The 26,349-nt window shown below is 27.6% G+C and overlaps 1 protein-coding gene across 1 annotated transcript; it reads right to left on the reverse strand.

Annotated features, from left to right (window-relative positions):
- Positions 1-4,916: 4,916 nt before the first annotated feature.
- Positions 4,917-6,478, reverse strand: LOC107854862 (F-box/kelch-repeat protein At1g15670). Its single transcript, XM_016699854.2, has one exon. It carries the CDS (start codon positions 6,388-6,390, stop codon positions 5,356-5,358), a length of 1,035 nt encoding a protein of 344 aa, XP_016555340.1. The 5' UTR covers positions 6,391-6,478; the 3' UTR covers positions 4,917-5,355.
- Positions 6,479-26,349: the final 19,871 nt, after the last annotated feature.

The raw sequence follows: 26,349 nt of genomic DNA on the forward strand, positions 1-26,349 counted from the left end.
ACCTTGACTTTTCTACCAATACCTAAAACATTATCCATACATTTCTATTTCCAAAATATAAGGCACAAAATGTTTTCTTTATTGAGAGATATTTTCTTCCACTCTATTGTTTTGAGTTGGACACTTTTATCTTTATCCCTTTTTCCCCAAATTGTGAGGCTAACCACTTTAGTCATCAAATCCAAATTTAATAATTCATCCTCTCAAAACCCCCATTGAAATATTCATCTAAAATATCCAAAGACACAAAGCTTCTTCATTTGAAAACTTTCTACAATGGCTTCAATCTCATTGAGTCATTCATTCAACAACAGAAAAACTGCTTCTGTTATTCAAGAATGTCCTCGGTTATTTTCCACCTTAATAATTTCTTGCCAAAATCGCAAACCAAGTGATCCCAAAAGCGCGAAAACGGAGAAGCAAATCAACAAGGGTGTATTTCCACAACTTATATTTGGTTTGGAAAAATTTGGAAAGGGGTTAAAGGATAATTTGAGTCCTAAACAAAAAGGTGATTGGAAGGATTTGACTTTAATGAGCTTATCATTTGCTGTTTATGTATACATTTCTCAAAAACTTGTTTGTGCTTATTGTGCTTGGACTTACCTTGTTGGACAAACTTGGTAGGTCAAGCCACCAGCGATCAGCGGCAGATTCAGAATTTAAAATCCTTCTTTATATATACCTAGCTATAGTAGCATATATTTAAGGTTTGAATTCGAGTAAATCTATTTTACACAATTTCCTCTTCTCTATGTAAATCAAAGGAAAATCAACTTCTTGATTTTATTTTCCACCCTTAATTAGTTTCTTTGTTTCCATAATTAGTTTCGTTGTTTCCAAATGCAAAGATTCATAATTTATGCTTCTATATGGTAAATGTTCATAATTAATTCTATATGCTTCTGTATGTTTTCTCTTCAACATGGAAAGACCATAATTTGTAGAAAGTAACAAAATTTTCTCAACTTTTTATACAATCTAATTAAATGAACAAATCGTTATTTATAAACAAGAGATCGAAAATATCTAGATTCCTTTAGTGAATAAATAATTATGATTACATATTCATTACAAACTTTCAAATACACCATAATTTTATAAAAGACCCACTGATCGAGAAAATAAAAAATGATATATAATAGCTAGTTATTCTTTAATAATACTATAATTTTTTTCATATAATACATACAGTCTACTCGTGTCGAGAATAAGTTTTTTTTCCTCCAAAATTTAGGAATGACGAATTTTTTTTTTTCACAAACTATAAATTTAACGATTGATTTAACATTTAAAAAATTAAATTTCAGATAAAATAAAAAAAAATAAAGTATATGCACTGCCATAATGCTGTGAATCTCTTCAAATAATTTGATATGATCTAAAAGTATTACTACTATAAAAATATTGACAAGCTACTTTATATAAGTACGAATCCATCAATATATATATATATATATTCTCTTATATTATAAGACGAGTTGAGTGGCTGAAGCAGGCAGGAGGTCGATATGCCTGTTTCAGCTGCTTCAACCGTAGTTTTACTATATCACCTCTAATTAATTATTATAAATTATTTATGTATTAAAAATTTAATAATATTTAATTAAAAAATTAAAATAGACATTTATGACATATCTGCTTCAACTGTTTCAATCGTAATTTTACTATAGCATTCCTAATTAATTATTGTATCTATAATTAAATATTATAAGTCAACTAAATATTAAAAAAATAATAATTTTATTTAGACGAAAAGTAAAATAGACATTTATGACTGTTTCAATCGTAATTTTATTGTACCACTATTAATTAATTATTATACATATATTTTTTATAGTAATTTTGTCATGTCGCTTCTAATTAGTTATTACAAGTCACTTAAGACATGTGTGTTTCATTGTTTTCATCGTGATTTTACTGTATTACCCCTAATTAATTATTATGATCGTCTATACATTGAAAAATTAATAATATTTCATAAAAAGGGTAAAAAAGACATAAAATGATATGTCAATATAAAAAATTTGATTAACTATCGAAATTTTATTAGTGTGCATAAGTTGAGATGGGATAGAGCAAGACATAAAATAACATATATTATTTGAAAATGAAATAAAAAATATTATAAATCACAATAATTAAGAACTTAATATAAAAATCTATATACATGTAGAAAAAAATTGATTGATTGTTGAAAATTTTATATGTGCCACGTAAAGTGAGACAGGGAGAATATTCATAATTATTAAAAAATAATGTAAAAAGACATTGTTAATTACATAATTAACAACTTAAGAAATTTAAAAAATATTTGACTGATTCTCAAAATTATATCAACTTCAGTTAAATTGAAACACAAAAAAAATATATTATAAATTATAATAATTAAAATTAAAATTAAAAAATAATATATATTAAGCTCATGCTAATAGGGACATCGACATCTAGTATGTATATATATAACAACAGCCATATTGTATGCTGTAAATGAGTCACCACTTACCACATTTAAAGATTTGCAATATCAAACATTAAACTTTTTACCCTATATATTTGCAAAGTACACACAACTCCACAATTTGGGAAAAAGTATCATTTTGCAGTTTCTGACTTTGGACATGTTTGGCCATGACCAAATAAAAAAGTATTTATTTTATTGGAATCGTCTGGTGATAAAAATAAAAAACGTATTTACTTTATTTATTATTTTTAAAGCTGAAAATAGAGTTGGAGTTGAGTTTGGTTATTATATTTTCAAAAAATAAAAATTGTGAAGATGTATTTTGAAATACGCTTTCAATTTTCATAGCCAAACAAGTATTTTAAAATAAAATAAAAATAAATTTTAAAATATTATAAAAATATTTATGGTCAAACGGATACTTTATTTCGTGTGTTTTCTGGTGAACATTATTCGCTTATCGTCTGAAAATTCAAATTAACATCTACTTTTAAACTTAGGAAAAAATAACTTTTTCTATTTGTCGATTTATTTAATTAAAACTCACAAAAAAGTTGGCCACAAAAAAACAATCTACTATAATTTTATAGTGACCTCAACTTAATAATATGTATAACAACCGGATTTAAAGTTACGCATTTATAAATTATAATTTAACTATCAAAACATATGGTGAAACGATTAAAATTCCCTCATATCATATCGACCAAGTCAATGATACAAAGAACCTTTACCTCGAATGTAATTATTTTTTCAAAATTCAATTACTATAAATTTAAATTAATCAAATAATAAATTTTAATTATCGAAAATCTAAATGCATATGTTTTGTTTGGAGGGAACATAGGAATGATTGTTTCAGAAGAATTTCTCAATTTACAAGTAATCCAATAATAAATGTACATGCAACTTGTAAAGAAAGTCCTTCAATGGCCGACATTTTATCTTTCCCCAAATTATTAGAAAACAAAAAAAAAATCTTGATTCTTTGAGGGGACATTTTTATAGATATACATCTCATATGTCTATCATAAAAAAAAATTACAACTCATTGTTCTTATCTACCTTTTCTTTATATAGTATGCAAAATGCAATGTCCAAATTGTTTATTGCTACCAACATGCAATTGTGGGGATGGTGTGGGGGTGAGTGGAAAAATCAGAATTTTTATAATAAAAAATTATAATTTTAAAAATTTATCGAAGAAAATTTAATATTTATTATCTATATATATATATAAATAATTTAAATATATATAAATAATACAATATTTTATTAAAAAAAAAAAAAAAATCCCTGACTCTAAGTTAGCTCGGCCGATATAGCCATATTTATAAGTACGGGGCTTTTAGCATTTATATCTGTGTACATGAAAAAAAAAAATTACTATTATTTGGTCTGGATAGACTTCAGAGAATACAATGTGTTTGGCTTTATTAAAACTTTACAGTATGGTAAAAATATTATGCTTTATAATTTACAATAATAATAATATGTCCAAATACTATAATTTTATAAGTAGAGTTTGAAGAAGTCGGAGAAATAGGTAAGATTTACTTCCATTTTTTTGAGTTACAAGAGGTTATTTTTGATAAATCATCGACTTAAAAAATAATTATTTTAGAGAAAAAATGCAATAAAATCATCAAATATGTTAATATTTTTAAAAAATATTAGTAGTAATCTAGAAAAGATAGTAAAAGTAAAAGAAATAAGAGTGATAACAAAATCGAAGGATAAAATAACGATACTAATAATAATTAAAAAATTATACGTATGAAATTGTTCGACATCCTTGTATAAAAGTAAACATTTATTCTAAATATTCAATACAATTTAAACTTCCAAATTTGTTTTAAAAGAATTAACAGATAATTTAATAAAGTCCAATTGTTTCAATTTTGAATGTAACTATTGACACTCTAATTGATTAATTGTCATTGTCAACACGAAGAAAAAGAACAACTAAAATGACAAGGGACTAATTTGTTTGTCCAAAATAATATTCTTCCTCCGTCTCATAATAAATGAATTGTTAAATTTTAACACATATATTAAAAAAAAAAGCATTAAAGACATAAATTTAACACAACTTTTTATTTTTACCCCCAAAAAAGTTAATTATCAAATCATAAAAGCAAATTTGAAAAGAAATTTAATGATTCACTTATTTTAAAATACTAATAAATACTCCAACAATTCACTTATTTCGAAACGAAGAGAATAGTAACAACTAAATTAACAAAGGGCACTAACAAAAGCTACTTGCCATATAAGAAAAAAGTACAAAAAAAGATATTCCACTACACTTTTGTGACAATAATATTATGAAACAAAAGAAAAAATAAGGGTACTTTAATTACAAGTTTACAACCAATCAAATCTAAAGTGGATAGAAGATACGCAAATTTTCTCTCTAATTTAATTTTAAAGATTATGGCTAATAATACACTTAAACAAAAGAAAATTACCATTACTCAAATTGACAATTTTTAAAGTGGAAAAAGAGTACATAAAGTAACATACAAAGAGAAAATTTGTACTACTAATAGTTACTAATATAGTAATATTGCTTCTATATTTACTTACAATACCATACTAGATACTCCAAACATAGTTTTACTTTGTAAAAAAAAAAAAAATTACTATGTTTAAAAGCTCGGTACTTTCTTTTCTCACCCGGTGTCTGATATCCACATTGACGCCCGACTATACTTGCATTGTAGAGCCCGATTCTGGAGGTGAAGCTTTCAGCAAAATCCTTTCATTTCGGATACTCAAGATAAAGATAGAGGGATCCCAACCATTCCGCTCTAAAGACTCAAGTGGGGCCCTATTTTTTTCTTTTTTCTAATTTTACATAAATACTTACAATAATATAATCCAAAATTTCAGATCTCCACACAGCATCCAGATTGCACAAATCCAGAAAATTCATCAGGAACATCAATCTTTGTCAATTTACTATTTTGCCCATCCTTTTTGTTGTTATTTACTAAGAAGAACCCATGTGGGGCCCCTTGATAAACCGACCCGGTAACCAAGGTCCCATCACCAAGATCCACACCGCATGCTCCGACTTTAACATTCGGGTCGGACTCTCCCCAACATTTCAAATTTCCATTTTTACCCACCCCTACACATGCCCTAGGACATTGACTCGAACCCCATGCATCCTCAACCCGTCTCCACTGTCCCGTGGAGAGCTCGTAGAGCTCAGCACTGCTCTTAAATCGGCCTTGGGTTTCCGTGTCGTAGCCACTTACGACACAGAAATCCGACCCGATTATTACGCCTTCACATTCATCTCTCTCCTCACTCATACCAGGCAATTCCGTCCACTCATTTAACTCGATATCGAAAACCCACGCCGTACGCATCGCATTTTTGCTCTCATCGTGTCCACCCGCGATGAATACGCGTCCTCCACACGCTCCCATCGCGAAAAACGATCGAGGTTCAGGCATATCCTTGCATTTTTTCCATAAACATGTCATGAAATCGTAAACAAACACGTCCTTAATTGGATCCCATGTTGTTGGATTCCATCCACCCATAACAATAAGTTTTCCCTCAGTACTTCCTATCTGACAAAACATCGGTAACCCATCTGCATACTTTGGGATCGGGTTGACCCGATCCCAAGTATGGGTTACCGAATCAAAAACCGAGATAGCATATCTCGGTTGCCCCATCTGTTTACGCTCAGAAGGGGCGGGAAGTGCTTGTACTAAACAAGCAGCTTTATGTGTAAACCCCGTTTGTTTACGATGGTAATAAAACGACTTACTCTGTAATATTCGGTTCCATCTCCGACAAACACGAGATGCAATATGATGAGTTGAATAGTGCAACCGGGTCAAACACTCGAGGGCTATGTCCTCGGGGAGACCCGGAAGCAGTTCGATCAACTCGGCTTGATTCATATTTTTGATTTATTTATTTTCCAGAAGGCTTTAGAATGATGATGAAGTTGGAAGTGACGAAGAAGATTGGGGATTTTACGTTATATTTATAGTAATGAAATTTAAGAGTACTCGAAAATGACTGTCATGTTATCTTTACAGTTGATGCATTAAGATTATTACACGTGTCGATCATCTATTAGGCAGCTTGATACCGACCGAAATATAAACATATGGGCGTGCTCATAGTAAAAAATCCCATAGATGCTCATAGATATTAGCAACAGTAGTGCATTAATATCCTTAAACTTGTCCATTACTTAAAAATAAATGAATTTTTTAATTATTTTTTAATGCGTAAAATAAATGAATTATTCATTTTTAAGAGATATATTGAAAAAAAATTTAAATTTTTTTTATTTATTCACACTTTTTAAGTTATGAGTTTCAAGATGTTTGCTTGACTTTATTTTAATTCAGCTGAAAATTTCAGAGTAGTTTGATATTCCCTTCGTCCTAAATTTTTTAATTTGATTTTTCATTTTACTTGTCATTTTTTATTAATCAAGATAAAAAAAAAAATTCCTTTTTACCCTTACTATTAATTATTTTTTATCCAAATTAAAATGTAAACATCATTTACTAGAGGTACTATCGTAAACTAGTCATATTGTTAATTATTTTTCTTAATCAACTTGCAATGTAAGATTGAGATGAGTAAAATGAGACGGGGGAAGTAATATCTAAAAGATAAAGATGAAAAGTAAAGGAGTTAATACATAAAAATGACCCTAAAGTTGACATCAAATTATAACTTTGATAGTGCACAAATAGAACCTTTAACTATTCAAAATCTGAACAAATATGACCTCCGATTTTACAACCCCATGCGTGAGTCACACTCGCGCCTACGTGGAAAGGTAATTCAATCACACGGTGCCACATCGTTAAAAGGGCTGACTTGGAGAGAGGTCATATTTATGCAGTTTTGAATAGTTAAATGTCATATTTGTGTACTGTCAAAATTTTACTTTTTGTGTTAAAACATCGTCGTTTTTATTATTATTATTATTATTATTATTACTATTATTATTATTATTATTATTATTATTATTATTATTATTATTATTATCATTATTATTATTATTGTTGTTGTTGTTGTTATTATTATTGTTGTAATAATTTTTTTATATATTTCTATAGTAACAGCACCTAACTTTTTTTTAATTTTAAATTATTATTATTTTATTTATTTCTATAGCAGAGATCGAACCCGCACAGTAGGCTGAAGAAAGCACCCAAGAAGATCAAATAACACCACTGGGCTATCAAAGTGTCTTATTTCATGTGGTTCAACATTAATATACGTACATAAATATACATTTTCTATCTTATATATATACAACGTAATTTTTTTACCGAGGGGGGTCGGGTGAACCCCATGGCAACCACGTAGGTCCACCCCTCGTTAATTTAATAACGTTAATTTAATTACATTTTAATTACGTTAATTTGATAACGTTAATTTAATACAATACTACTACTATCCTTAATAACATTAATTTAATAACGTTTTATTAAAACTATAATTTTTTTTATTATTAGTATAGTTTCATCTTTAATTTAGTATTTAAATAAATAATATTTAGATATATTATATAACTTAAATTCTTCCTCAGCTTTAATATATATACATACCCGCTCGATTTTTTCGTATGAGGCTGACCCGCTTAATTATCAAATCTTCAATATTGCTCTATTTCCGCAATGACAAAAGAAATTAGATGTCATTTTTATTTTTGACCCAAAAATAATAGTAAAGAGTCATTTAAAAGTCATATTTGTGCAGTTTTGAATAGTTAAAGGTCATATTTGTGCATTGTCAAAGTTTAAGGTCATATTTATGTATTATGCCCTTAGATTTTAAGTTGGACGCACCCATTTTTGCGTATTGAATATACATTTTGCCACGTAGGATTGGAGGTCATATTTGTGCAGTTTTGAATAGTTAAAGGTCATATTTGTGCACTGTCAAAATTTAAGGTCAAAGTTATAATTTGATGTCAAGTTCAGATCCTCATAATCTTTCATAATATTGTGTCAATATTGTGTCAAAGATATTGATGATATATCATTTTGTATCGATCACAATATATATGAATTCATATATATTTTAGAATTCATATATTTTAAGTTGTTTAGGATTTTTAATTTCTTTCCATATATTTGTTTTATCAGGGTTCTTTCCATATATTTTAGTACTTCTTAATTTAATAATATAATAATTGAAAAAAAAGGTAAAAAGATGATTTTGTCTATTGCAGAACTTTTTAATGAAGGGTAGAAAATTTAAATCACTTTTCTAAGAGTCTTCACACTTTTAATATATTATAGATATAGATATAGATATAGATTATAGATTAAAGAGATAATACATGACCCTAAATGTCACACCAAATTATAATTTTGATCTTAAACTTTGATAGTACACAAATATGACCTTTAACTATTTAAAACCTGAACAAATATGACATCCGATTTTGCAACCCCATGCGTGAGTTTCACTCGCGCGTACGTGGAAAGCTCATCCAATCACACAGCGCCACGTCGTTAAAAGGGCTGATTCAGAGGGAGGTCATATTTGTGCAATTTTGAATAGTTAAATGTCATATTTGTGTACTGTTAAAGTTTTATTTTTTGTGTTAAAATGGTGTCGTTATTATTATTATTATTATTATTTTTATTTTTATTTATTTAGGGATCGAACCCGCGCAGTAGGCTGTAGGAAGCGCCCAAGAAGAGCAAATAACACCACTAGGCTATCTAGTGTCTTGTTTCATGTGGTTCAACATTAATATACGTACATAAATATAGATTTTCTACCTTATATGTACAACATAATTTTTTACCGAGGGGGTTCGGGTGAACCCCATGGCAACCACGTAAGTCCGCCCCTGTATTAATTTAATAGCGTTTTAATAACGTTAATTTAATAATATTTTAATAATGTTAATTTGATAACATTAATTTAATATACTACTACTATCCTTAATAACGTTAATCTAATAAAGTTTTATTAAAACTATAATTTTTTGTATTATTAGTACAGTTTCATCTTTAATTTAATATCTAAATAAATTATATTTCGAAATATTATATAACTTAAATTCAACCTCTGTTTTATAATATATATACATACTTGCGCGATTTTTTCGTATGAGGCTGACCCACCTAATTAATAAATCTTCAATATTGCTCTTTTTCCGTTATAACAAAAGAAATTAGATGCCATTTTAATCTTTGAGCCAAAAATAATGAAAAAATAATAGTAAAAAGTTATTTAAAGGTCATATTTGTGCAGTTTTGAATAGTTAAAGGTCATATTTGTGCACTGTCAAAGTCTAAGGTCAAAGTTATAATTTTGTGTCAAGTTTAGGGTCATATTTATGTATTATGCTCTTAGATTTTTAGCTGGATGCACCCAATTTTGCGTGTAGAACACGCGTTTTGCCACGTAGGATCGGAGGTCATATTTGTGCAGTTTTGAATAGTTAAAGGTCATATTTGTGCACTGTCAAAGTTTAAGGGCAAAGTTATAATTTGATATCAAGTTTAGGGTCATATTTTATATTATCTCAAAGTAAAGTAAAATTTATGTCTTAGTTTTTTTTCTTAATAGGTGTGTCTCGAGGAAAAAAGGTCATTTACTTTGAGTTAGGAGTATTTAGTAGGTTTGAGTATAAAAATTATATTTTTTTGAAATTAGAGTTGAAATCAAAATTGAAGTTGTGTTTGATTAAAAAGTTAAAATTGATTTAGGTCTACAACTCCAAACACTAATGAAATAACTCGAACAAATTCGAAAAGTGGCACCTTAAATTAGAAATTAATTAATTTCAAAAATAGTTCTATTATGATCATTTATAAGTTGGATAATAGAAAATGATCTTCTCCAGATTTCTGAGGTATGAAAATGGATATCTCTTATATTGGTCCTTATTGAAATGACTAAAAGCTTTTTGAGATATTGATTAAAATCTCATTAAACAATACAGAATTAAAATTAAACTTTTCTTACTAATTGTGAATATATGGATAGTACGGTGAGGTTGGGTGTATATTAAGATAATCTAAATGTATGTAGAAGAATATAATAGAGAAAAGACATTTTGGCAAATATATTAAGAGAAACAAAGAAAAAAATAGAAAGGACACTAGCAAAGTAAGAAGTCGAACCAACATGGGGTTGTGGTACGGTGGATAAGGCTACTCCACTCTTAATCAGAGATCAAGAGTTCGAGTCGAGGATTCGATCCTGATACGAAGAAAACTCTATTGAGAGCACTGTTACTTTAATGGACCATGCAATGCGCAATCCGTTTAATCAGAACTCCAAAACAAACACCGAATAGAAAAAAAAAAAGTAAGAAATTGAATGGCCATTTGGAGAAAAAGGACAAGAAGTGGGGTAGTTCTTAGCAAAAAAGTAGGCCACCACTATTTATGTAAAATAAAATAAAAATTGAGAAATTATGTTGATGGGAGATGAATCTGAAATTCTACTAGTTCAATTAATTATGTATTTAAATTTTCACTTTATTAATATAATTAGAGTTCTATTTCTATGCAAAAAGAGATTATCGGGAAGCCCACTCTTGATCGGGTTTGAAGCATTCTGCTTTGGATTCATTGTTCCTTCAAAAAAAAATAATGATAATGAGTCGATTTTCCATTTTATAATTCTTTCGCTCAATTCAATTTTGTCTTTATTTTTTTCAAAAAATATCTGCCACGTGGCAGATAAACTTTATTATGTGAGTAATAATTCAAATTCATACTTCCTAGTCAGCACTTCTGTTATCCCCAGAAGAATCTATCACCAACATGGTCCCACCTTGTCGGAATTGAAAAAAAAAAAATTAAGAAAAAACATTAAAAAGAAAGAGAGGAAAGAAGTTTTTTTTTTTGTTGTTGATAGAATTACTATTATATTATTATTAATTAAAAGTCTATTATTATTAATTACAAGTCTTAAATCTTGAGGTTGAAAAAATTTTGAGAGACAAATCTTGATAAGTAATAACAATATATTCAGTAAGATTTCACAAGTAAAATCTTAAAAAAGTAAAAATATATATAAATTTTATAACTATTTTGGAGAGGTCGAGAGACTCTGATACAAGCTAAATCGACATTCAAGGCCGACAGGGAGGAATCCAAGCCATAATTATATCAAGGATGCAATGATATATTTGAAGGACCCTTCAAGCTCCCGAGAGCTCAACATGATATGTGAAGGATAGCTTGAAGTCGAAAGCTAAATTCATCTCAAGACTTTAACAAGAAAGTAAGTCTGGGAACTACAAATACTCCAATAATTATTGATGAAGTTAGTTGTGTTTCAAACCATCTTGACACCATCAAGGATTAGACTGTTTTGGATGACTCAATACATACATACAAGAAGGATTAAGGGCTATTGGAGAGGTCGTTGGGGGTAAAAAAAAGAGTTCGAAGGCATTCCGGAGTGACCTGCGGCCTGACCTGCGCCCACAGATCACCCACCTTCGTCAATAGGTGCTCCATCTGTGCCTACAGGTCATGATCACCTGCGTGGGCACGTGGGCCAAAGCGGCCTACTTGCTTTGTTTTGTTGAATTCGTTTCAAAACGTGAGTTGCTTAGGAGTTAATTTCCTTGTGGTTTATGTAACAGATAGGTGTTTGATTGTATTTGAAATGGAGGTTATTGAATTTGATACATTTCTTATATTCTTTTCTATCTATCCTTTAAATCTTGCATTTTCGATTATATCACTTTCTTCGTTTTCGTATTTTATAGATTATCAAATTGTTTACGAAAGTCTCAGATCAAAAATAACAAATTTAGGTACAAAGAGGAGCAAAGTAGTGAAGAGAATATATTGACTAATCGCTCACTTAAAAGCAGTAATCGTCATAAAATAAAATAATATAATAACTAAAAATATATAAAATACGAATATGAATTAATCGATCTAGTAAATTTTGAATATTAAACATTCTAAAAAAGGACAAAGTAGCCAGCTTAAAATTAGCAAATGGTGTGACTAAATACAGTCTGTTACTAGATTTTTTTGAAGGTGACTTGACTTACTATTGTAGAGGGTCACCTTTTTAAATTTTAAGTTTAAAATTCAAAAATTTATGATTGTATTTTGAATTTTCGCTTATGTAAGTTTAAAATTCATATCGATATCATGATGTTTTCGTATTAAAAGATGATTAATCTTTTATGAATTTTTAAATATTAATTATTTTATTTTTGCAAACCGAAAAGTGATAAAATTATACTCCCTTCGTTTCATAATAAATGAATTGTTGAATTTTAGCACACATATTGAGAAAAAAATATTAAAGACATAAATTTAACACAATTTTTCATTTTTACCCCCAAAAAAAAGTTGACCTTGTAATATCTTTTTAAAAGTTAATTGGTTGTCAAATCATAAGAGCAAATTTGAAAAACAAAAATGATTCACTTATTTTGAAACATCAATAAATATTCAAACAATTTACTTATTTCTAAACGGAGGGAGTACTCTCTAATAAAAATCTGGATTAATCAATTTAGTAAATTCCGAATACAAAATACTTGCGAAAAAAGAAGAAGTAAAAAGTAACCTCTTTAAAATTAGCAAAAAATGGTAGTAATCATTAAAAAAAGGTATAGGGGTTCCAATTCCATGTTGTGTGGTTGTTTATGTTTAATGTTTATCTATTGACAAAAAACAATGAACTTATCCAGACAAATTGAAATCAATCAGTGAATGGTTCTTCTGTTTTCATGTTGTCAATTTGTTATATTGTGGCCCACTGTACTAGTTAAATCTATGGGTTCTTGCACTTTCTCTCTTTTTACTAGATGATCTGCCTTTTACACATCAGTTGGATGTACCCCAAAACAATATATATATTACTCACTTTGTTGTTAAATAAATAATATTTTAGCATTTTTGTGTTGTTTCTATTTTAGATAATAAAAAAGAGATTAACGATGTTCTTTCAATTTTATTCAAGTAAAGAGAATTTTACATAATCAAATAAAAGAACTATTTATTTAGGATCGGAGGGAGAAATATATTTCACTATCAAAAAAATTTCCGTAAGAAAATTTAAGACATAAATGATGAGAGATTCAATATCTACTATATAGATAAAATATTATTTTAATTGTAAAATTTGGTGTAGAAGAATATTTTGAACATCGATTCATATTTCATTTAAGCAAATTTCTAACAGTTCCATCTAGGGAGATTAACTATTGTTACTAAATGTACAAATTTACCAAAAAAATAATTATTAGATTTATTTAATAAAAAGCTTCTGGAAACATTACCATGAATTTTTTTTTGGGATATAACAATGACTTAGTCAACTATATATCCTATATTTTTTTATTTAAAAAATAAAGTTGTATATCTTACCTATATTTAGATTATCTTTAATTATTTTGATGTGATGTTAGGGGGAGCCCACTTATTTACAAACTTACTACTATATATCGTAAAATTATATTTGTTGCTTTACTTTTCTATTAATGCTTCTTGGCCCATTGTCCGGCAAAAAACACCACTTTTTCTTTTTTTTTCACTCGGTGCTTGATATTCAGATTGAAACTCCATTAATTTAAATCACATATAACAGGATTCATTCTGAGGTTACGCTCCCAAAAAAATTTTGTCCTTACCAAGGGCTCGAACTTAAGATCCCTGATTAAGGTGGAATAGATAGTCCCACCACTATACTACAATTCATATTGGTATCACTTTTTCTTTCTTTAGACTTTCGACTTGCTATAAAATATTTTTTCCTGAGTCGAAAATGTATTTCTCTATATCCCAATTAAGAAAGGTTAGAAGGATGATGATCTATTATGTACGAAGAGATCGATATTGAATATAGTTGCGGGATTGATTGAACATATAGAAAGATTTGAACGATTTATATAAATACACTATATATTCTTCAAACTTCACTTGTGATATTACACGAAAATATTTAGTTGTTCTAGGTTTTTGGACAGACACTAACCAAGTTGCTATGAGAACATAAGAAGAAACATTATAATTTGTTTGAAACTATAGATTTGGACAAACACTACACAACTTGCTATGAGAAAAAGTGCAACTTGAATATTAAAATCATTGTGAAGTCAATTTCTTGCAGAAACATTATAATTTGACATACCAAAAAGTCTATTTGCAATATGGTCTAGTAGTATTAGTTTCAACATTACTTTTCGTGTATTACATGTAGAATTTGATCTCGAATTATTGAGTTCCATCGAATCTGATAAATGTTATTTGGGGTACACAATCTGTATTTTGACAAAACTACTTCAACATAAGTTTAAGAATAAATCACGAACAATTATGAAGTTTTCCAACACCTTCAACACAAATTCAAAATGATCTTTCAAAGAAGTGTGTTTTCAGTTTCTTTAAGAAAAATAGATGAAGTAGAAAAAACCAAGTCCTCCGAATTCACGGAGTATCCTTAAGAAAATAATTTTTCTCAAGTACCCGAGGTTGCGAAATTTTCCTCCCATGATAAAATGGCTTAACAATCCGCAGTAGTAGTACCTCAAACGATCGAATTCTCTTCGAACTCACTCAACGGGAGATGATCACACAAAGTATTTTAGAAGACAAGAAGTGCTTTTCAAGTGCAGAAAAATTTATTACCAAACCAGTGGAAAAAAATGCAGGTTTATATAGCCATTAAGTGCCCCTTCCGAAAGGTAGCAATGGTTCATCGGAAAGGTGTGTCCTTTGGAACAGTCATGTTTGTCCAGTCGAAACATTGTGTCTTTTTCTGAACAGTCACAACCATTCAAACAATCACCCCTTTTCCGAAACAGTATGTCTTTAAGAGCAGCTTTCTGCATCGTTTCTGCATGCAGAAGCATGCACTTTAATGGAGGAGCAAAACTGTTGCGTTTTTCCTTTGGGCTTTCCCTACATTTCAAATAAATTTTATCTAAAAATTTAATCTCATCGATCATTTTTCAGAGCCGAAGCCAAGCAAGTGACGACGACGACACGTGACACCTCTTGGTTCTTGCCTCACTTACCATGTGGAGTAAGTGTTTCTTAGTAGCCGTTTGACCATGAAACTACCTTTTTTCGGAGTTGGAGTTGGAGTTGAAGATGGAGTTGGAATTAGAGTTGTGTTTGGTCATGTCTTTTTGAATTTTTTTTATTTTAACTTTTGAAAAATCTTTTTTAAATATGATTTTATGCCCTCAACTTTTAAAAATTATCAAAATCACTCAACTACTAATTTACCTACTAACATACAACCAAATGTTGAGAAAATAATTTATATGTCTTCAATTGATAAAAGAATTAACAACAAACTAATTATTATGATTGTTATTCTTCTAAAATTTGAATAAAAATATCAAAACCACGAGCTAAATAAGTTTATTTAATCATAATCGATTGAATAGAGAAAATATATTTTGATAAATATGATTGATGGATATAAATATATTTTATATATTCTTAAATTTGTTGATGAAAATTCTTAATTACTTTCACTTGAATTAATTATTTTATTAAATTTGGTCTTTATACAAAAAAAAAAATAGGGATAAAATAGGGATGAATTATTTCTGAATAGATTAGTGATAATTTTTTACTTTTTCTTTATTGATGATATTGATTTTCCTTGAATATTTTTTTATTTTTTTTTTTGCTAAAACAAATAAACTTTTGTTAAGCTAATTAATAATTTATTAAAATTATCATAGTCATTATATGACATATACAGAAAATTAGAATGACAAGAAAAAATATTAAGTTTCTCATTTTTAAATAACATAATATACTAGGCCTTATATTTCTATAATATAGTTCATTCAAAACAAAAGTTGATATATTTCCGTCATAAATTATCATTTATTATTTTTACTTCACGTTAGTAAATTTTGGTTAAAAGAAGAAAAAGAGATTAGAATATCTGTAACAATTAAAAATGATGTTGTATGATAGAAAACAAATAATATTTTTTTTCTTGAGAGTTGGTTGTAGTTATAAGAGGGATTTGAGTAAAAATTTAAAAATTGAGGTTATATGTAATAATAATGAAAGTTGAAAATGGAAGTGGAAAACTGTGAAAATAAAAAAAAAATATTTTCACTTTTTGAAATTCAACTTCAAAATAATTTTTTGAATTTTCATGACCAAACACACCATAATTTCGAAAAAGTGAAAAACGTGAAAAAAAAATCGGAAAAAACAGAATTTTTTAGTGGCCAAACGACCCTTAATATAAACATTTGAAAGTTCCATTCTTCCATCAATGTGGGAGAATTAGTAGACTTTCTCATATTTTTAGTACATTTTCTATTTTAAGTGTTATCTCAAAGGTATATAAAGTCTGATAAAAATTATTTTTAATATTTTTAAGTAATTCAGTTTCATAATTATTATTTAAAATATTTTGATCACTTAAATATAAAAAATTTAAAAATATTTTATTCTGTACGAAATACTTCCCTAATTTTAGTCTCAACCTTCAAGATAATGTTTGATTGCTTGATATTTTTCATCAAAGCTTCTTTATTTGCAGAATTAATATTCCCTAATGATGAAACCCCATGTGCTACTTTTTTTAAAATAAATTTTCTGTCTTGTTTGCTTTTTCCACAAGATAAGACCACCACAAATTTATTATCTATAATATATTAAAAATGTGAAGGACTTAGAAAAGTGAATTAAATTATTTGTCCTTCATTAAAATAGTTTGTTTTAGACAAAATCATCTTTAACCCTCTTCCCTATAATTAAATTCTATAAAATAAATATAATAAAATTTTCCTAACTAAAATATTCCTAAATTTTCCTAATTTTCCTTTACCCAAATTTTTCTTTGCCCATTTTATATATTTTAACCAAATTTAGCCTTTCTCCATAGTAAAATTTCTCTAACTAAAATTTTCTTAATTTTCCTATATCCAAATTTTTCGTTAACCGATTTCTGTATTTTAATCAAATTTAACTTTTCTCCATAATAAAATTTTCCTGTACCTAAATTTTTCTTTATCCGTTTTATGTTTTTTAAATTCTATTTGATTTCTACTTGTTTTTTTTCAACCACGATTTTTCCTGTCCTTTTATATAAACGCTTGAACTTTTTTTTTCATTGTTCATTATTATAAACAGCTGCGATCTTTCGTTGTTTTTTGTCTCAACAAAGTTTATTGTTTTCCGTCGCAGCATAGTTTCTACAATTTCAGGTTTTTAATAGTTATATCATCTCTCCCTTTTTACGTTGTTAATTTAAACACAATATTACTTGCTACGTTAACTTAATTTTGCTTAGCTTAAATTAGCTTAATGTGTCCTTTTAGTTCAAAATTTTTTATTTTCTATTTCTCATAACTTCTCATAACATACCTCAACATATTCCATTCTATGTGTCACTTTAGTAGAATATATTAGACTTTTTGTTGCTCATAACTAATTTCTTTATCTACCACCTACCAACAAGATCGCTCAGACAAGAATTAGTTGGATTAAAATCGAAATTTTGTGATCACTATTATATATTTTTTAAAAAGTTACAGGTCGTAGATGAATGTCAGTTGGCTTTGGAGAATTTCTTGTGTAAAGGTTAGATTTAATTATATTGTTTTGATATCTTTATTATCTTATTATTGTTTTATTTTAATTTACAGATGCTAGATGAATGCGGGTCGTCTTTAAAAAAAAATTAGGTAAAGGTTAGAGTTAATTGTATTATTATAATATCTCTATTAGTTTGTTACTTTGTGGTAGTTTACAGTTCGTAGATGAATCTTGATCGGTTTTGAGAAATTTATGTGTGTAAAATTTAAGTTTAATTGTATTGTTTTGATATCACTTTTATCGTATTATTTTGTTACAGTTTACATGTGATAGATAAATGTTGGTCGGCTTGAAGAATTTCGGAAGACTTTGAGAAAACTTTTGTGCGTAGAGATTAGATTTAGTTGTATTATTTTGATGTCTTTATCATTGTATTATTTTGTTGCAATTTACAGATGGTAGATGAATATCTATCAACTTTTAAAATACCTTTGGTAAATGTTAGGTTTAATAAATAAATTCTCCATTTTTACATACTCAAGAGATATTAAATTTAATTATTATATTCATCTTTATTATTTAAACAACTATCATATTCAATGTAATGTTTGAACTCGTCAAAGTGAGATACGCGCGCAAGACACGTACACCTAAACTTTTAGAAATCACTCGCCTAAGGCACAAGGTGTGAAAACCTTTAGAAAAGTGATTTGAACTTTTTACCCTTCATTAAAAGACTCTTTTTTTTAGACAAAATTGTCTTTTCACTATTTTTAAAATTTATTATTAATTATTTTTTATTATATTAACTAGACTTCCTAAAATATGTGGGACTCCTAAAATATATATGGTAGGAGAATCAATTAATATTTTCCGTTCAATTAGACTTCCTAAAAAATACGAGATTCCTAAAATATATGGTAGAAAAATTAATTAATATTTCTCATCCTCATTGATTGTGATTCTAATTTGTATTTTGCGCAAAAATACTAGCAATCTACATGATACTTGTGTTTTGTTTTGTACAGAGATAATAGCAATCTACGTGATATTTGTGTTCTATTTTGTGCAGAAATACGAGTAATCAATGTGGTATTTGTGTTAGCTTTGGTTCTCTTTTGGGGTGCGAGAAAAAGATTGATGTTCATCTAACTTGATTCGATTGCATCGATGCTTGATTTTCTAATCCTCAACTTTTTCACTGTTTTTGTCATCATAATAGAATTCAACATGTGTGTATATATATATCTTCTTTGTTTTCATTAAATTCATTCTTTGGGGTTAAAATTTTTGCTCGGGCAAGAATTAGTTGGATCAAAATCGAAACTTTGTGATCACTATTATATTTTTTTTTATACTTTACAGGCCGTAGATAAATGTGGTTGACTTTAAAGAATTTCTTGTGTAAAGGTTATGTTTAAGTGTATTGTTTTGATCTTTATTATCTTATTATTTTATTTTAATTTATAGATGTTAGATGAATGTTGGCCGGCTTTGGAATTTTTTTTACATAAAGGTTAGGTTTAATTGTATTATCGTAATATCTCTATTAGTTTGTTATTTTGTGGTAGTTTACAGTTCGTAGATGAATCTTGATCGGGTTTGAGAATTTTTTGTGTGTAAAATTTAAGTTTAATTGTATTGTTTTGATATCACTTTTATCGTATTATTTTGTTGCGATTTACAGGTGATAGATAAATGTTAAATGTTAGTCGGCTTTGAGGAATTTTTTTATGTAAAGGTTATGTTTAGTTATATTATTTTGATATCTCTATTATCGTATTGTTTTGTTATTGTTTACAAGTGATAGATGAGTGTCGGCCGACTTTGAGAAAATTTTTGTGTATAAAGATTTGATTTAATTGTATTATTTTGATGTCTCTATCATTGTATTGTTTTGTTACAATTTACAGATGGTAGATAATTATAGATCGACTTTTAAAAATTTTTTTGGTAAAGATTAAGTTTAATAAATAAATTCTCCATATTTACATACTCAAAAAATATTAAATTTAATTATTATATTCATGTTGACACCTAATTTTTGCCCCCCACGACTAAATTTAATCCTGAGTTTCTTCAGTTTTTAATAAACCAAAATAATTATTTCATCCAAATAAAAAAAAAAAACTTAGAATATTTTTTGTACATGATTTTGTCATTTTAAGTAGCAATTATATACTATAGTGTTCAGTTATACGAGATTATATAATTTGTTACTTAAATATTTATTTTACAAAATATCGGATTTAATTAAGGCTTATCTTGAAAATAAATTTAAATGATTAAAATCTTAATCTAAATATAATTTATTCTCAAAAATAATTTATTTTGATAAATATGCATTCATTTTATTAAATCAAGAAGCTCGGGATTAAAAAAAAGGTATTAGTTCTTATCGAATTTTAATTTAATTTAGCCAATCTATTAGATTTGACCATAATTGAAAATTGGTCATAATTGCAATGCAATTCGTCAATTAATTTTTAATTTAGTCAAAATAAATAAATATGGCTAAATTTTAAAATCCAATTGGGGTTATATTTTAAATAACTCCAAAATTCTCAAGAACTCTCATAACTTTTATCCAATTCCCACCAAAAAATAAATTCAAATTGTACTATTCCCCCAACTTTGTCGTTTTTCCAATTTTCCAACGTTGTACTATTTCCTCCCACGTTATCTTCCACCTCACTTTATCTTTAATTTTTACATTCCAAAAACCCCACTAAATATTTTTTCTCCTACATTGGTAGATGACAAGAAATAAATCTCTATCCTTTCCTATAAATATTTTTCTCCCACATTAGTGGAAAAGGGAAAAAATACCCCATTCTCTCCTATAAATACTACCACTACTTTGGTAGAGAGAGGAGGGGAGAAGGAAGAAAAAAAATGCTAGAAAGGTGAAAAAATCTTTTTGAGCAAAAATAATTATTTTTATTTATTAAAAATTTTTGCTTCATAAAGTTGATCGGCTAATCAAAATTTTTGAGTTGCCAGCGACGTTTTTCGGTGGTGGTTGATTCCAACGAAACTCATAGTCTCATTTTGCTTCCCCCAAAAAGGTAAACACACCTTCTTTTTTTCCTTTTTATTATTTTAGTTTTTATTATCGTTTTTCTCTTCATTTTTCTTCTTCTTCGTAGTTTGTAGATATAATTTTATTTGTTGGGATTGTATGTTATAGATGGCCTTGAAGGCACTAGGACGTTGTGGTATCGATATTCTAGTTATTTTCATGTTCATGATATAAAAATGAGCTAGCAATTGTTGTATGTGCCTTTTTTGACTTTATTCTTTGATTATTTTAGATAAAGTTTCAATCTTTACTTAACAGATGTAGTTATGCTTTTTTTAAACTCATTGTTGTTGGATATCTTTGTTTTTAGTATGTAAAGTTATTTTCTTTATGTTTAGAAGAATAATTAATGTTGAATGTTTTACCTTTTCACCTTATTCTTTGATTATTTGAATAAAGTTTAGATCTTTACTTGAAAAATGATACCCATGTCTTGTTTAAACTTATTGTTGGTAGATATATTTGTTTTTAGCATGCAAAGTTATTTCCTTTATGTTGAAAAGAATAAATAATATTGATTGTTTCTCTTTTTTTACTTTATTCTTTGATTATTTTGGATAAAGTTTATATCTTTACTTGAAAAACAATACTCATGTCTTGTTTAAACTTATTGTTAGTAGATATGTTTTAGCATGTAAAGTTGTTTATTTTATGTTGGAAAAATAGTTATTATTATTTGTTGCGCCTTAATAAAAATAGTAATTAGTTAAGTCAAGAATTTGTCATTTGCTTACTAATTATTTTAATAGATTTCAAAACTCTCATATAAGATATGAAGTGTTAGCTTTATTTTTCGTCCAAGATGTTTATTCTTCTTTGTTCGCATGTTGTCTTTTCAAAATGATAAGAAAGTTCGAATTTTTGCGTCTAAATTAAATTATTTGGATATTTTATACTCATGCATAGTATGATTGTGAAACTTTTGTTTTGCATTTTTTATTTGTTGACTCTCATTCTTATGCAAGTGTGCTTATTCTTGTCATTCAAAAATTGGTTCTTGATAGTTTCTTTTACTTTGAAATATGTCACTTCTATGCCTTGACTATATATTAATTTCTTTATCTTTCCTTTGTATGCAAAAAATATCTCGAGTCCAAATGGACTCCTCTCCTCCTGCATTTCGTAATGGGTAAATGAGGCTCACCCCTTCGAGTCAAGTTCGAAGTTTAAACTCAAGATCCACTACATGACGTGCGGGTGATAGAAGATAGACAAAGAAGGAAAATGGGTCAAAACCCATTGATGAGGTCACTAAAAGACTTGAAAAGTCTCAAGACTCATAATTTTATTCTTTTTATTTATTCATTTATTCATTTATTTATTTATTCATTTCGACCTCGAAGCCAAAGTTGTATTTAATACAGGTGGAGCAAGACTCGAGCCAAAGGCTCGAAAAATAGTTTAGGACAGGTGAAATGGGTTGGAAGCCCAACTAGACTAGGACAGGTGTTGTTGATTTGGGCCTAATGGCCTAAATCCTTTACTTTCTCCTCCCTTCCCCTTTTATGTGTTTATTTGTTTATTAGTTTTATTTAGACTTAGTTAAAATCTCTACTAAGTCGCCTAAATCTATTTTACACAAGTTTTTTTTTTCTTGAAAAAATCAAATCACTATTTCAACAAATTAATCTTTTCGAAGTTAATCAAAAGACGATTTTCAAACAGTCCGGATAACCGCAAGTTAGCGGACGTTTTAGGTGCCTAACACCTTCCTAAAACGTAAATAGGAACCGTTTATCTAGAATCTCTAACTTAAAACGATTTTCCTGTTTTGAATCGTTTGAAGTAACTCTCTAAAGGTTTCTTAATTCTTTTTTAAAATTAAGTGGCAACTCTCTTCAAAAGTCAAAATTTCCGGAAAACAATTCATTTTTATTATTTAAACAAATATCCTATTTAATGTAATATTTGAACTTATTAAAGTGAGGTACACGCGCAAAGCGCGTACACCTAAACTAGCATAAATAAATATTCTTTAATGTATTTGGTTATGGCCTACATTCTTCCTCTTGGAATACTAATTTCAAAATTTTGTACTTTAGTTAACAATTGTGTAAACGAAAAGGTTTACTTATGAAAAGATTATCTCACACAACGATTAATTTAAAATTTATAATTTTTTTTTAATAATTCCAAGTTAATAAATAAATTTACATCAATACATATATAAAATTTGGATAGAGACAATCTATCTATCTTCAAGATAAAATAATTTTTTTTTCATGTTTTATTCTCTTTAAACTTACATTGAATATATTGTATTATCATAAATATAGAGTCCGAACGAAAAATATTGAGTTCATGTAAACACATAACATATTGGATCCGCCTCTGAACTCGGGGGTGGACCTAGCATATATTAAGGAGTTTATCTGAATCTTCTCCGATAAAAAATTATATTATTTATAATAATTAAAATTATATATATTATATATATAGTAGATGTTGAACCTCCTTCGATTAATTCGTATATGTATTTTCGAACCTCTTTAATGAAAAATTTGATTTCGCTACTGTCTGGACCCCACATTATGGAGAAGTAGGGGTAAGAGGTAGGGACATGTTTGGTTGTAACGTGATTCACTGAGTGAGTACTGAACAATGTCGTTAAATTAGGGATATGACTTGGAAAGCTCATTGTACCCAAGTCAAGCACTAACTTTTTAAAAATAATTCTTTTTAATCAACAGATAGCGGAACTAGGTAGGGTTGAAGGGTTCAGAGGAATCTACTTTGACAAAAAATTACGTAATTTATATATAGTTACACTTTTCTCTTTATGTATATGCAACGGATATTGAAATTTCTTCTGACTTTTTCGTCTGTTTACTTTTTCATATTTTGAATCTCTTAACTTGTGAAAATTACGATTTTGTCTCTTTTAGCTGGTGAAAATTCTGATTCTGTCGCTTCTTTATACTTATTGACTCGATTAACTTCAACGTGCACCATGTATCACTCAACAAGGATAGAATGTTTCATAATAGAGAGTTTTTCATTTTTAAGATTCGTCAATTAGAAAAAAAAACAATAAAATACCTGTCATAGGCTGTAATTGGTATCAAAATATGGTGGCAGGATAAATCTCAGTGAGGATGTTGAGTCTCTAAGGAGTGTTGTGACACCACCGATGGAACGAGTGTACATGAATAATACGTTAAAAGAATCTCATATTAAAGTGAGAGAAAAACATGAAGATATTTACAATTTATATTACAAATTAACATAAATCACCCTACACGTGTTTTTGAACTTGTTGAAAGTATATGATCCAAGTGACAAATCCATGAGTCTATTATACTAGATCACAACGAACAGTACATGTCATGAACTTAACTTAAGTCAAAACAATATAATTGTGTAAAAACAAGATAATGTCTTTATCTTTTTTTGTTTTTTTTATTCGGTGTTTGGTGTTTATATTTGAGCCCCGATTAATTCGAATCGCGCGTTGCAGGGCCATTAAGATGATAACTCTCCCAACAGAGTTTTCTTCATACCAAGAGTCGAATCCTCAACCTCTGATTAAGTGCGGAGAAGATAATGCCTTTATCAATCATTGTGGATAAGTGCTTAAAAGTCAATTAATTACACTAACAAAGTAAGTTGGACTCTAGTGAAATTTAAAAATAATATAAAAAAGAAGAAGAAGATAAAGTTAACGGTCTATAACGACCCTAAGGTATATAAAAGTCTTATAAAGAGCGTCTCAAAGAAGTGTGAAAAGATAAAAGATTAATTAACCTCTAAGTTTCAATCACAAATAATTTCTAATTTATTAAGAAAAAAAAAACATCACTTGAAAGGACTTTGTAGATATAGTATATAACTAGAGGAAATGACACGGGCCAACATTAAGATATTTATTTATCTTTTCAATTTTGATATATAAATAATTTTTTTTAATAAAAGGATTGTATATGTTTTCTAGTATTCATCCGGATTGTAGCATGAGTTCAATATATGTTATTTTAATATTTATTTAGATAATTTAAATTGTTAGCTATTGTAATTTATAATATTTTTTATGTAATTTTCAAATTAATATACGTTACTTTTCTTGTCCAAATTTTTGTGACATTGATAGTCAATTATATTTTAAAAATAATTTAAGTTTTTAATTATTGTGATTTATAATACTTTTCTTCTTTTCCAATTTCAGTGACACTAATATAATTTCAAGAATCGACAAAATATTTTATATCTTTTAAATTTTTTAAGTTGTTAATCATTGTGATTTCTAGTATTTTTCATGTAATTTTTTTTTTGAAATGTATAACATATTAAATTGTTTTTAGATATTTTAAGTTGTTAACTATTGTAATTTATAATACTTTTTATGTAATTTTTAAATAATATATGTTACTCTATTTGTTCAGAGTTTTGTGTCGACGATAGCCAATTATATTTTTTAAATAATTTAAATTTTTGATCATTGTGATTTATAAATATTTTTTCTATTTCAACTTATGTGGCACAATGCTTAAATGACCATAATAATTAATTAGGAGTGTTATAGTAAAATCACAACTGAAGCAGCGAAGCATAAATGTCTTAAATGACTTACAACAACTAATTAGAAGTGACATAGCGAAATTACTATAAAAATACTTGTGAAAAAATTAGTAGACCTCATATAAAACGTCAAGTTAATTTAAAACATCAAGAATTAATTTATCTTTTTCATATCTATTTTATTTCTATTAAATATTATTAATTTTTTAATACTTAAATGACTTATAATAATTAATTAGGGGTGATATTTAGTAAAACTATGGTTGAAGCAGACATGTCATAAACGTCTATTTTACTTTTATTTATTAAATATTATTAATTATTTTTAATATATAAATGACTTATAATAATTAATTAGGAGTGATATAATAAAAATCACGATTGAAGCAACTTAATCAGACATGTTATAAATGTTTATTTTATATTTTTTAATTAAATATTAATTATTTTTGACATATAAATAACTTATAATAATTAATTGTAGGTGATATAGTAAAATCATGGATTCAATATTATTATTTTTTCAATACATAAGTGACTTATAATAATTAATTACGGGTGATGCATTAAAATCACGATTGAAGCAGCTGAAGCATAAATCAGTCAATTTTTAATTTTTTGGTTAATTATTGTTATTTACAGTACTTTTTATTTCATTTTCAAATAATATATGTTGCTTCATATCTTCTTCTGCCCCGTCCCAATTTATGTGACACTAATATAATTTTGATAGTCAATCAAATATTTTATGTTGACAAAGCATTTTGTTA

This window comes from Capsicum annuum, chromosome 10 (genome assembly GCF_002878395.1).
Source record: "Capsicum annuum cultivar UCD-10X-F1 chromosome 10, UCD10Xv1.1, whole genome shotgun sequence".
Lineage (NCBI taxonomy): Eukaryota > Viridiplantae > Streptophyta > Magnoliopsida > Solanales > Solanaceae > Capsicum > Capsicum annuum.

Excerpts from the sequence above, each read along its gene's own strand:
- LOC107854862 (XM_016699854.2), bottom strand. The coding sequence starts at position 6,390 with ATGAATCAAGCCGAGTTGATCGAACTGCTTCCGGGTCTCCCCGAGGAC.